The sequence below is a fragment of the Mesocricetus auratus genome, unplaced genomic scaffold (assembly GCF_017639785.1).
Source record: "Mesocricetus auratus isolate SY011 unplaced genomic scaffold, BCM_Maur_2.0 Super-Scaffold_100676, whole genome shotgun sequence".
Taxonomy (NCBI): Eukaryota; Metazoa; Chordata; class Mammalia; order Rodentia; family Cricetidae; genus Mesocricetus; species Mesocricetus auratus.
Genome location: NW_024429266.1, coordinates 145,005,194 through 145,018,720, shown reverse-complemented (window position 1 = coordinate 145,018,720; position 13,527 = coordinate 145,005,194). Strand labels below are relative to the sequence as shown.

Below are 13,527 nucleotides of genomic sequence, written 5' to 3'. Positions count from 1 at the left end.
GCATCTCTCTATGCTGCATGCTGGCTGGCGCTCCCTTTGTAAGTGCTCCGTGTTCATGCTCATGGCCTCAGGTCCCTGCAGGCCCTGGTGGCTATTGTGTAAGGCCAGAGGGGCAACAGAAATGCCGCCGCTGCATATGAATGGCTACTGGGCATAAGCGGCTGTCCTGTGGACCTCTGTGCTGCAGACATTTCTGTTTCCAGCACAGGAAGGGACTCCGTTCGTCACTAACTTGCATTTTAGAAGGCTGTAGCAGCCAGATCTTTGGATTTGTTTGTGCGGCACCTGGCTGGCTGCACGTCTCCAGTACGCTGTCAGTTTCCACTTTCTTTTTCTCTACCTTGGGAACAAGCGTACCCACCTGTGACGACCCACAGTGTTCACCCTGAGAGCAGGCCTGCTGTCTTGTCTTGGACTAAATGGGGCTGCATGGGACTGACATAGCAGCTGACCAGCCAGGGTGACTGTGCCTTCCCACAGTGGCTTTTCCTGGTGAGCCTCAGTTTCTTCAGCTTTTACATGGGCACAACAGAGGAACACTGAATGTCTGCATGCATTTGGCTTCCTCCTTCCCAGCAGTACCCAGCAGTGACTCTGGTGGGGCTTATTTCTGGCAGGAAGTTTGCCAGGTAGGGCAGCTCTGATGTACCTAACTGTTCCCTTTGCAGGAGGAAGTGCTCCGGAATAGCTTCCAGGACCTGGCCACTGAAGTTGCTCCCCTGTACAAGCGGCTTGCTCCACAGGCCTATCAGAACCAGGTACAGGAGCCTGGGCCTTTGTCACGTACCATTTTTACTCAGGTTCCCTGATGTCGGAAAGTGGGAGTGTGGCCTCCTTTGTGTTTTTAAGGAGACTCCACCTAGAGGTCTCCTGGAGCCATTGTGTGCTTTGTAAGATGCCTTATTTATCCAACCGTCCCTAGGTCCCCATCCCTTCTCCCTGGTTGTCCTCTGGCTTGGCTTCCTTCAGAGGTTTGAGTTCCTCTCCATGCTTGAGCTAACCTAGGAAGGAGCGATTCCTTCGGGTTCAGGGCTTCTCAACTGAAAGACCTTCCTTTCATGGCTCAGGTTCACAAAACGGCTGTGACCCTTAACCTGCTTCACCCTGAGACCTAGATCCCAGGTGCGACTTCAGGGCTAGTCTCTTAGGTCTCCTGAACAGCTGTTCTTGGTCTTCACACAGGTGACCAATGAGGAAGTGGCAATCGACTGCCGCCTAGGGCTAAAGGAAGGGCGGCCCTTCTCAGGAGTCACAGCCTGCATGGACTTCTGTGCCCACGCCCACAAGGACCAACATAACCTCTACAACGGGTGCACCGTGGTGAGGAAGCCAACTGTGGTTTTGCTCATTACAGGGAGGGATGTAGGACTGGGTTCTCAGATCCCTAGGTGTTGGCTGCATGGCCTCCTCCTGCCGTTCCTCAGAGCAGTAGGTGGACCAGTGATAGGAGTTGTATGAGGAACCAGAGCCTATATGTGCATTTCCTGAGCAGTAGAATAACTAAGAGATGAGGTTTGGGGATGAAACACGAAGGATTCTTTTTAGAGATGCATGCTGGTCTGCATGGGTTGCATAGAGCAGGCAGGAGAGAGGATTTGGAGAGTATGAGTGGATCTCCAGAGGTGTGCGTGTACTGGAGTCGAGGGGCAGTCAGGGCTGACCCAGGTGGAGGCCCCCTCAAGGGAATGATGCTTGCTTTTTCCTGGGCTGCGGTTTGGGGAGGCTGGAGAGAAGGCTAGACCAGAAAAGCTAGAAAGGGTAGGCCCTCAAGGTTAAAGAGAGCTGGAGGATGGGGAGCAGAAAGGGGCAAAGCAGGAGGTCACCTGGCCTCCCAGCTCCTTTGCTCTTAGGTTAACTATTAGTAGCAAAACTTACTAAAGGTTTTCATGTCTTAAAATTTGTACATGTGCATGCAAGCCGGTCTGCACAAGCGGACAGCTGGGCACGCACATTCATGTGAGTGCGTGGAGGCCAGAGGTCAACCGCTGGTGTTCATAGAACGCCCTGTCTTTGGGGGTTTTAGTGTTTTTAAGTTGGAGACTCTCATTAGAACCTAGAGCTGGGCAAGCAAGCTAGGCTGGATGGCCCATAAGGATCTACCTGTGTTTGGCCTTTTAATGTGGGTCCTGGGTCCATTTGATCCTGGGTCAAACCCAGATCTTCCCGTTCTTGCAGCAGTAGCTTCACACACTGAGCTGTCTGCCTCAGAGTGGGGGCTTGGAGAGATGGCTTAGCAGTTAAGAGAACTTGATGCCCTTCCAGAGACCCCCCATTTGTCTCAGAAAACCACTTCAGATGACACACGGCATACATTCACATGGACACAAACACTCATAAATAAAAAATAACTTAAAAAAACCATGTTGCCAGGATGTGGTAGCACACGTCTTTAATCCTAGCACATGTGAGGCAGAGGCAGGTGGATCTCTGAGAGTTCAAGGACAGCCTGGTCTACAGCACGAGTTCCAGGACAGCCAGGGCTACACACAGAGAAACCCTGTCTCAAAAACACAACAACAACAAAAACCCAAACAAAACACGAAAAAAAAAAAACTTGTCTGAAATCTTGTGGCGGTAACCAGTCAGCATTTGGCGGCCATCCCTTCTGATAGCTGTGTGTGACAATGGCCATAGACAGCTATATAGAACTCCACCTCCATGAGGTCACAGCACGTCCACCTGCTGTCCCATGGCAGGCTTTTCTTTACTAGTGGTTATTAAGTTGAAGCTTCACGTATAGCTCTGTCAGCTGTTTCACCAGCTCCCCCACAGATGGCATACGGTTCCCATCCATGCGCCTTGAGGAGGCCTGCAGCTCTGTGTATAGACAGTGACAGTCACAAGCTTTTAGTGCTTGTTCTGCTTCCTACAACACCGGGTTCTCCCAGGCTTTCTAGTGTCCACCTGCTTCCGCGAGGTGCACCTCCTGTGTACCGAAGAGAATGGACATCTTCCCTGGTTTCCCTTGCCCCTTTTGATCTCATCTTTGAGATTCTCCCGTTTATGGCCTCTGCTTCCCTTGTCTGATGTTTGTAAGGTCTCTTAGGTGTGTTAGGGATAGAGGCAGCTCCCGTCTGTCTCACCCTTCATTGTATTTGCCCTTTGCCCTGGTTTATCACATGGAGTGTTAGAGAAGGGAAGGCACAAGGCTGAGGGCCAGCTGAACTTGGGATATAGGCAGAAGCCAGGTCAGTAGAGGCAGTCTGAAGACTGACTTGTGCTCTGGGAGAACCAGGGAGAATGACCCCAGAGGAGGACGTGAACCAACAACAGCCATGGACGCGGTAGTGTAAAGCTTCTGTTCAGCATGTAAAGCAACACAGTGGAAATGGAAAGAGCATGCAAGGTGACAAGTTATCTTTGACTAAACAAAGCTGGTCCCAGAACAGCGGTGCTATGTGTGTGGGAGCGTGTGCAGTTGGTCATACATGCCACAAGTCAGGCATCTGGGTGGTGTTGGATTGCTTATAGTGGCTAATGGTGTGTAATGCTCCAACTGAGGCATACTCTGTGATCAAGGAAGATAGCCTGAATATAAATATGACTTTATACATTTAAAACATTGAATAGTGGGTTTTTTTTAAAGAATGGGCACAAGGCACAAAACTCAGAAAAAAGGGAGCCAGAGTACTGTTTGAAACCTACCTAAACACACAGGAGGGAATACAATTGATGGACAAAGAATATCACAGGATTTACATACACATGGCCCCACCATACCCCATGGAAAAGGCGGGATGTGACCTGATTCTGGGGGCTACATGAGGAGACGGCAGGCACTCCCCTGAGTCAGGAAGTGCTGAGATGAGAGAAACTAGAGCCTGCACAGTGCTTCAGCAGGAAGGGATAGGCACTGAGTAAGTTCAAGAGGGGTGTTAGCAGCTTCAGCGTGCTCTGGGGTAGAGGATACGGCTTCCATGCTCTGGAGGTGACTGACTAAGGCAAGGATGAGATTTGACCTGCCATAAAGCAATTAGGGACAGGTCTAGTGTCTGTATCAAAGGTGTATTTCCAGAATCCTGTGTTTTTGAGAGTTAACTAGCTCTGGCAGGGGCAGTCCTTCTTGGTCATTGCCATAAATGTCACAGCCAGAACAAGAGTAGACTGCCAACTCGGGGGGAACAAGCCTTGTTGAGCAATAGAAATCAACAAGGTACACTTTAATAACTGAAGCGTTTTTTAAAGAAATGAATGTGACAGATCTGGAGAATTGAACCACACTATGAAAAACAGTTGGAGGGTGGTCTGGCAGTGAGCAGCAGGGTTGTCTCAGAGCATGTATTCCATAGTAGTACGTGCCTGTAATCCCAGCACTCAGGAGGCAGAAGCAAGAAATCAAGGCCAGCCTGTTCTATACAGTGAATTCAAGGCCAGCTAAGACCATCTGAAAAACAGAGGCCAGACATGATGGTACATACCTTTAGTCTCAGTGCTTGGGAGGCAGAGGCGAGTTCCAGGTCAGTCTAGTGAACATAGCAAGTTCCAGGCCAATCATGGCTACATGGTAAGGCCCTGTCTCAAAAAAGGGATAAATTGTATTAAATACTATGTGCAAGAAATATTTGTGCTATATTAAATGTTTAAAAAGCATGCATAATATCTTAGTTACCCAAAAGTATTAAATATGTGTGTATGCATGTATAATTAGTGTTTACAATTTTTTTTAACTTTTTGAGACAAGGTTTCTCTGTAGTAGCCTTGGCTGTCCTAGAACCCGTTTTGTAGATCAAGCTGGCCTCAAACTCAAGAGATCCACCTACCTCTACTTCCCAAGTGCTGGGATTAAAGGCATGAGCCACCACTGCCCAGCCACAATTACTTTTTTCTGAGGTCATTTTTAATAAAAAGAAAGTTTACCTTAGAAGCAAAGGAGATTGAGTGTTCGGAATTCAGGGAGAAAGTATCAGCCTGTGGTTGTAAACCAGTGCGGCAGCCATGGGCTGTAGGCAGAGCAGGTGCTCTGGTCCCAGATCAGCCACTGGGACGTAAGAAATAGTGAAACAGCCTCTCACAGTGCCTCCAAGGTTCTGTGTTGGTTCTTAGAACCTTAGTGGTCAGGAGAGTGTGATGGGACAAGGTAGATGGCTGATGGCAGCATTATATGGCTGTCACATGTTTGGAGGCTCAGGCCCCTCTCTCCAAGCACGGGCGCCAATCCCATATCTTCTCTACCTGTGTGGGGCAGGTCTGCACGCTGACCAAGGAAGACAATCGCTGTGTGGGCCAGGTCCCGGAAGACGAGCAGCTGCATGTGCTGCCCCTGTACAAGATGGCGAACACGGATGAGTTTGGCAGTGAGGAGAACCAGAATGCCAAGGTGAGCAGTGGGGCCATCCAGGTGCTCACTGCATTCCCTAGAGAGGTCCGGCGTCTGCCTGAGCCTGCTAAGTCTTGCCGCCAACGGCAGCTAGAAGCCAGGAAGGCAGCGGCTGAGAAGAAAAAGCTGCAGAAGGAGAAGCTAAGCACGCCAGAGAAGATCAAGCAGGAAGCCCTGGAGTTGGCTGGTGTCACCACCGACCCTGGTAAGCAAAGGGGTACTAGCATAGGTATGGGCCCTGTCCTCAAGGGGCATCACCCCACCTCACGTCACACGGGCCACTAAGGAGGGAGGGTCCTGAGGTGGTTGGTTCACTGTGTCCATCAGAAAGACATTCTATGAAGCACCTGGACACCGCATTTGGCTTCTCCAGTGTGCTCTGTGTCTGAGGAAGAGAAGACCTTTATTTCGGGGCCCACCCTAGGAAGTGGGTGGGCTGTGAGTATCTGAGTGCCCATTCTTCCCTAGCAGCAGTCCTTGCTGTGACCCTAAGCCCACACTTTCAAGAGTGAGCTTCAGTTGAAACTAAGGCATTCTCTGGGGTCAAACAGAGTGATGGCTCAGAGGACGTGGCCTCTCCACAATTATCTCTTCACCTTGGGGTCTTTGTGGGGTACTCAGGGAGTAAGTCCAGGCTGGGTTTGAACTTACCTCAACACCTCATCCTGCCTGGTCTGCAGAGAGAACAGCTCTCAGGCAAGGAAGGAGGTTCTTATCCCCTGTGTTCTGCACCTAGACATTAGACATTGCCAGGCCATGGTGTCTGTCTCCTTTTCCACCTTGCCTTCTGCCTTCCCCAGGCCTGTCTCTGAAGGGTGGATTGTCACAGCAAAGCCTGAAGCCCTCCCTCAAGGTGGAGCCACAGAACCACTTCAGCTCCTTCAAGTACAGCGGCAACGCGGTGGTGGAGAGCTACTCGGTGCTAGGCAGCTGCCGGCCCTCTGACCCCTACAGCATGAGCAGTGTGTATTCCTATCACTCTCGCTATGCACAACCCGGCCTGGCCTCCGTCAACGGCTTCCACTCCAAGTACACACTTCCCTCCTTTGGCTACTATGGCTTTCCATCTAGCAACCCTGTCTTCCCCTCCCAGTTCCTGGGTCCCAGTACCTGGGGACATGGGGGCAGTGGGAGCACTTTTGAGAAGAAGCCAGACCTCCATGCTCTACATAACAGCCTGAACCCGGCTTACGGTGGTGCTGAGTTTGCCGAGCTGCCCGGCCAGGCTGTTTCCACAGATGCCCACCACCCCACCCCTCACCACCAGCAGCCTGCTTACCCAGGCCCCAAGGAATATCTGCTACCCAAGGTCCCCCAGCTCCACCCAGCATCCAGGGACCCCTCTCCCTTCACTCAGAGCTCCAGTTGTTACAACAGATCCATCAAGCAAGAGCCGGTAGACCCTCTGACCCAGGCTGAGTCTGTACCCAGAGACTCTGGTAAGATGGGCAGAACACCCTTGCCCGAGGCCTCTCAGAATGGGGGACCCAGTCATCTATGGGGACAGTACTCAGGAGGCCCAAGCATGTCCCCCAAGAGGACTAACAGTATAGGTGGCAGCTGGGGAGTGTACCCTTCTGGGGAGAGCCCCACCATTGTTCCAGACAAACTCAATTCTTTTGGGGCCAGCTGTCTGACTCCTTCACACTTCCCAGATAGCCAGTGGGGACTGTTCACTGGTGAAGGCCAGCAGTCGGCCCCCCATCCTGGAGGACGGCTTCGAAGCAAGCCATGGAGCCCCTGCAAGTTTGGGAACAGCACCTCGGCCTTGACTGGTTCCAGCCTGACTGAGAAGCCATGGGGGGTTGGAACAGGGGATTTCAACTCTGCCCTGAAAGGTGGTCCTGGGTTCCAAGACAAGCTGTGGAACCCTGTGAGAGTAGAGGAGGGACGGATTCCCACGCCAGGGGCCAGCCAGCTGGACAAAGCCTGGCAGGCCTTTGGCATGCCCCTGGGCTCCAGTGAGAAGCTGTTTGGGGCCTTGAAGTCAGAGGAGAAGCTATGGGATCCCTTCAGCCTGGAGGAGGGGACAGCTGAGGAGCCCCCCAGCAAGGGGATGAAGGAAGAGAAGAGTGGCCCAGGAGGGGAAGAGGAGGAGGAAGAGCTGTGGTCAGACAGTGAACACAACTTCCTAGACGAGAACATTGGTGGAGTGGCCGTGGCCCCCGCCCATTGCTCCATCCTCATCGAGTGTGCCCGGCGAGAGCTACATGCCACCACACCACTCAAGAAACCCAACCGTTGCCACCCCACCCGCATCTCGCTGGTCTTCTACCAGCACAAGAACCTCAACCAGCCCAACCATGGACTGGCGCTCTGGGAGGCCAAGATGAAGCAGCTGGCGGAGCGGGCACGGCAGCGGCAGGAGGAGGCTGCGCGCCTGGGCCTGGGCCAGCAGGAGGCCAAGCTCTACGGGAAGAAGCGCAAATGGGGGGGTGCTATGGCGGCTGAGCCCCAGCACAAAGAGAAGAAGGGGGCCGTCCCCACCCGGCAGGCGCTGGCCATGCCCACAGACTCAGCGGTCACCGTGTCCTCTTACGCCTACACAAAGGTCACTGGCCCCTACAGCCGCTGGATCTAGGTGCCAGGAGCCAGCGTACCTCAGCGTCGGGCCCGGCCCGAGCTGCCTCTGTGGTGCTTTTGCCCTCATGCCCGGGGGCGGGTTGGGGGTGCAGAAGTCTCTCTATATCTACATATATGGATATGCCTATCATATATATGTATTTATGGTCCAAACCTCAGAACTGACCCGCCCCTCCCTCCTACTTCCCCAGCACTTTGAAGAAGAAACTACGGCTGTCGGGTGATATTTTTTTTCGTGATCTTAATATTTATATCTCCACATTGTTTTATTTTTCCCCTTGTTTTGAGGGGCTTTTATTTCCTCTTTGTTTTTAAAACTTTATCCTTGTATATCACAATAATGGAAAGAGTTTATAGTGTCCTTTCACAAAGGAGCGTAGTTTTAAATTCCATTTAAAATGTATTTATTGGGTTTTTTTAAAGCGACAATAGTAATGGTTACAGATGGGCAGGAAAGGCCGTCAGTGCTTTCTGCCAGGCGAGCCCAGCCTCCTGGGGGCTGCAGGTTCTCCCAGCCATCTGCCCCCCACAAACCAAGGTTGGCATGTAGCCCTGGTCTGTCCCTCCTTCCCACAGGCCGGGGAGCCTTTGGGACCACCCTGTTCCCCTCTGTGGAATGGGAGAAGCTGTAGACATCTGGGGGCCCGGCCTGGAGATGCTGGTGTTAGATGTCCCCAGAAACCAGGTTGGAAGTAAACAGCTTCAAGCTTGCTAGTCTCCACACTGAATCCTCTCTGTCCGTTATTTATCAAGTCATATGATGTCCTGGTTCGATAGGCAGCACCTCACGCTGGAGCAGGAGTCAAGAGGCTCCTAGGAGCCCTTCCCATCTCATTGATAAAGCCAGTGAGTACCGGGCTGAAGGAAGCTTAGTGGCAATTTTTTTTAAAAAATCGCCCCAAAGTTTGTTGATACTGAAAAAGGGCTACTGTATCTTTGAAAACAAGAAGTTGAACCCAAGCTGTGAAGAGCCAGCGTGCCATGTGGTGCCGGAGCCTGGTGCTGTGCCGTGTGGTGCCGGAGCCTGGTGCTGTGCCGTGTGGTGCCGGAGCCTGGTGCTGTAGTATTGTGCTGGGACTTTTCCTGACTCTCAGGGCAGGTGGCATCCTGCCAGAGCTCAGCAAGCCAGTGTGATGGCAGGCCACTCATCGTCCTTATTCCTGGATCTTCACATGGGACAATGGTGCAGTCCTCCTAGCCCTCGCAGGGCATGGCCTACCCTTCATTGAAAGTGCAAGCGTCAGGCGTTTTCAACAGGTTGCTAATGCTCTCCTCCTCCGAGGAGGCCAGTTCTCCATTGGATCTTTCTCTTTTCCCTCCTCCTCCACCTCCCATGTAACACACCCATTCTAAAATCCTGGTGCATCCATTTAGAGCTTTGAAATGAGAGTGTTGGTGCTTTAATTTCTGCCGAGAGGTTGGGCCTAGCAGGTGGAAGCGGTGCTGGTCTGCATTGATAAATGGAGTGTTGGTTTTCCGATGCTGTTAGCCATGTTCTTCCGCTCCTCATGTAGACGTGTGTGGTGAGTGGGGGCTCCGTCAGGACACACAGAGTAGCAGCCAATCCCCGAGAGCAGTTATCAAGGAGTTCTAGCCAGGTGTGGTCTTCATAAACTGAGCGTAGCAATCCCATGACAATGCTGAAGGCAAGTCCGAGTCCCCAAGCTTCGTGGTGCCTTGTGCCAGAGCTGAGAGCCGAGTGGCTGGGTGTTGACTGTAGCCCTTCGGAAGCACTGGCAGAGAGTGGCTAAAAGGTGTCCTGAGCATTTTTGTGGTCTGGTTTTAACTGTAAATAGTAAAAGATTTTTTTAAGCACTTTTGCCTAGATTTAAACAGCAACTTGAAAAAAGTACATTTTAACCTGTAATTGTGGGAGAAACTGTAAATAGTAGCTGAATATTTAATGTGCTTTGTCAATCCACCTTTACCATATTCTGTAAAGTTGCAATTATTTTACAGGACAGAAATGAAATATTATTGCTTTTGAAATAAATACCCAAGAGCTTATCAGGATTTAGAATTATTCAGAATTCAGATTTATAGGAAAGTCTCTGACCTGTTTGACAAGCTAAAGGAGTCAGAGTCTTTGAAGGCGCATGCTAATTTTCTAGTTTTGAGGGAAGTTGGGCCCTTTAAATGCTATTTTGCTTAATCGCATCAGTACTTTTACGCAGGTCTCATCTGACTCCGTGCTTAGGTAGATGCGGGGGTGCCTTGAAAAACTTCATTTTAAATAATCTTAAATATGATATTTTACAAAGCATTTGGAGAATGTGACCGTGTACATACGGCCCATGGAAGCCCCAGGTTGGCTGTTGGCTTGCAAGGTGTCCCTAGTGTGGTCCAGGTGATTCTGACGTTGGCAGTGTGTGGATCTCTCTGACGTGTATTCAGTATGCTCCGACCCTCCTCACCCTTTGGTAGTAAAGCCATTAGATGGAAAAACCAGTACAAGCTAAAGAGCATGTGACGTCCACCCCAAGCCTGCACAGCCTTGGTTCGTAAGCTCTAGGCCAGGAAACAGGCTGCTGTGAGGTGAGTCTAGAGGCGTTCTGTGTTGGCCTTTCAGGTCCTAGCGAGCGCTGTTTGAGGGCTCAGTGCTGTGGCTGTGCTTGAGCCCGTGCTGATTTTCACACACTACATGTATAACCTACCTCAAATCTGTCGTTGAAATGAGCATGCTTTAGATGTGTATTTAAGACGAAACTATGCACAGTTCTATATCCCCCACCCCTTGCTGCTGAAGGCTTCTTAAAGAGAAAAATCAAAATTTTTATTTTTTACTGGCACTATCATTTTTTAAGTCCTGAAGATGATTGACAAGACATTTTTATCATGAGACGAAAAAATAAAGCCATTGCAACTCAAGAACCTGACAGCATGAGCGAGTTTTAAGAGTACCATTATAGCAAGGGAGATGATGGCACTGGAGTCTGCCCCCAATGTGCCCATCCATGGCCACAGTCTACATGCAGTGCAAGCTTTTGGAGCCCCCCCACTTTGTTTTGTTTTGCTTTTTTTTTCTTTTCTCTGCCTGCTGTGTGCAAGAGGACTTTCAAAGTTCTATCCCATGAGATTTTCCTGTAGAATAAAAATCATTTTGCAGCAGGTTCTTCCAAAATAACTGGTGCTAGCTGGAGAAACCACCTGTCAGTAGCTCCACAGAGGTGTCACATGCATTGGAGAGCTCAGTTTGGGGGTCTGGTTTTCAGCAGAGCCTAAGGCCCAACCCCCCAGCCCTCCTGGGTGCTGCTTTGCCTATTTGCTGAGGTGACCCTGGAGCATGGGAAGGGAGTCTGCCTCCTGTGGTCCCCCTACCTGCTTTTGGGGAGACAGTAGTTTGCAGAGCTAGGGGTTCGAGTGCTAGATGGAAGAACGGAAGTAGCAGAGCTTTGTTGCTTCGTAGCTGATGGCAGTGGATGTGTGAGGGTGTTTGACAGTAGCTGAAAACCCAATGTCACAGAGGAGACTGTCTTGACTGCCTCGAGATGTCAAAGCAAGGTCAAGCTGGTGGAAAACTGATAGAAAAGCCCTGACGTGCCTCAACCGATCTCCTTTTTGTTACTGAAGTGTGTTTTCTGGACTCGGAAGCATTTTTATGAATTGAAATAGTCTAATAAATGGTGCTATGGTGTTTCAATGTGACTGTCCCTGATCTTGTCTCCCTGAGGTGCTATCAACGTTTGAAACCACGACCAACCAAAAACAAGGTGGGCTCCGTGTCTTGGCTTTTCTTTTCCTTCTCTTTTTGGTGCTGTCTCCGTAGACCTCTGTTTGCCGTACTGTGTCTGCTCAGAGCAGTGTTCTGGCTTTGGTTTTGTTTTTTTGTTTTGTTTTTTTGCTGTTTCCCTTGGTGGCCAAAGCTAGGCACATGGAGAAGGCAGCTTGCTCCTTGTAAGGACAACAGTGGCTCACCTGGCTGGGTGGGCATTGTGGGTTTGTGCTATCTTCTCAGGCCATAGAAAGGGCGTGGTGGCTTTTAGGAAGGAGAGTCAGGGCTCCTGCATCTTCTAGTATGGCAGGTATTCTCCTGTGGCCCAGGGTGCTAACTCCAGAGTGGACAGGCTGAGGTCCAGGGGGAGTGCCTTCACCTGGCCCTGGCAGGGACGGGATGGGCGGCAAGCCTTTGGTTCTTGCCACTCACTGGTAGCTCCTGGTGCTGAGACTAAAGGCAGGTGCTTTAATTGTCCCTCAATACCACCAAGGCTGCTTTTAGTTGGTGCTAAACTTCTTGTGTCCACATAAGCTGATGTAAATTTTAAGAACTCGACAGGAAGCTCCATTTTTCATCATTCACTGTCACAATTTTTTTTCAAATACCTCAGAAACAGGACATTGTGACAACTTAGATTCCACGAGGGTGTGATACCTGAAGGTTGTCCATTGGATGACTTCCTTGACCTTGACACAGCTGGGGTCATTTTTCTTTGCTCATTGTTCAGCAGTTAATGGCAGAGTGCCTACGGGAAGGAATATGGTTGGGTTTTTTTCATTCTAAGTTTTGCGTTTGAATCAAATGTGAATCTCCTTTGCCCATCTCATCGAGCTTTCTGTCATGGTTGCTGTTGTTTGAAAACTCCCACGCCTGGTTTTATCTGCTGTCCCTACCAGGCCAACTTCACCACGTACCCTGGACCAAATTAACACATTGGAGGTGCATATACCAAGCCAGGCTCGAAGCCCCACTTCCGCCCGACTTTGCATAGCTGCTTCCAGGAGTGCCGCCTTCCTGCATTGCTGCCTGAGAGGGCAAAGCAATAGGCTTTTCACCTGAGCAGACTGGCACGGACGCTGGACTCTGGGCTGTGTGCTACAGAGCAGTGAGCCGTTTGTTTGTTTCTGTTCTGATATCAGGGATGTTTTCTGTAGGGTGTCATTCATGCTCTCCTTGCTCTGCCTGCCCATCATTCAGGGGGAACCCTTACTCTTCATACGGGGACTTTAGATACTAATTGGCTCATCTGGACATCCCAATTTTTCTTGATTCCAATACAGGTTTGTTTTCTTTTGAGGGGGGAAAGACAGACAGGAGTGGTGTCATTTTTCTTTAAAGAAGCAAGGACTGGCTATCTCAGCATACTAATGCTTTAGATTTGATCTAGAACCCTTATAGCTTTTGGATGTGTTTTATTTCTTATCTCTTTGAATTCCTGTTTGGTTACCTGGCTTCCAATGGAGGTGAACTTAACAACCATACTTGAATATTCCGTCTTGACTTTGTAAACTGTGGCTACTTGAAATGAAGTTTATCTGGGGTTGATGGATGAATGATAGGTTTTTGCAATGTCTCAAGGCAATAGGATGTGTATTATTAAACTGTAGATATCTTAGTACAGTAAATTTATGCTGATAATTTTATTTTGTATAATTTTTACCTTTTTGTTAATATTTTCCTTCCACTTTATTGGTTTGTCTCCTGAACTATCGCCTTCCTTTCCCTTTCCTTCTCCCCCAGTGTTTCAGTAAATTTAATTTAGGGTGCCTAGAAATTGCAAGTATGTATCCTTTTTTGATTTGTATTTTATTATAATTTACACAAACAACTGTTTGTGAACTGTATTACTCCTGGCATCTTTAAAATATTGTGGGTGTTTTAATAAATTTTATATTTATTTTTTGCACTCAAA

The 13,527-nt window shown here is 49.7% G+C and overlaps 1 protein-coding gene across 6 annotated transcripts in view; it reads left to right on the top strand.

Annotated features, from left to right (window-relative positions):
- Positions 1 to 13,527, top strand: part of Tet3 (tet methylcytosine dioxygenase 3) — a 102,515-nt gene extending 88,988 nt beyond the window's left edge. For all 6 annotated transcript variants that reach the window (XM_021227735.2, XM_021227734.2, XM_005071053.4 and 3 more), the window contains 4 exons: positions 669 to 758; positions 1,183 to 1,320; positions 5,186 to 5,522; positions 6,118 to 13,527. In XM_021227735.2, the coding sequence (XP_021083394.1) occupies positions 669 to 758; positions 1,183 to 1,320; positions 5,186 to 5,522; positions 6,118 to 7,898 (2,346 nt within the window). In that variant the 3' untranslated portion in view covers positions 7,899 to 13,527. The remainder of the gene's footprint in view (positions 1 to 668; positions 759 to 1,182; positions 1,321 to 5,185; positions 5,523 to 6,117) is intronic.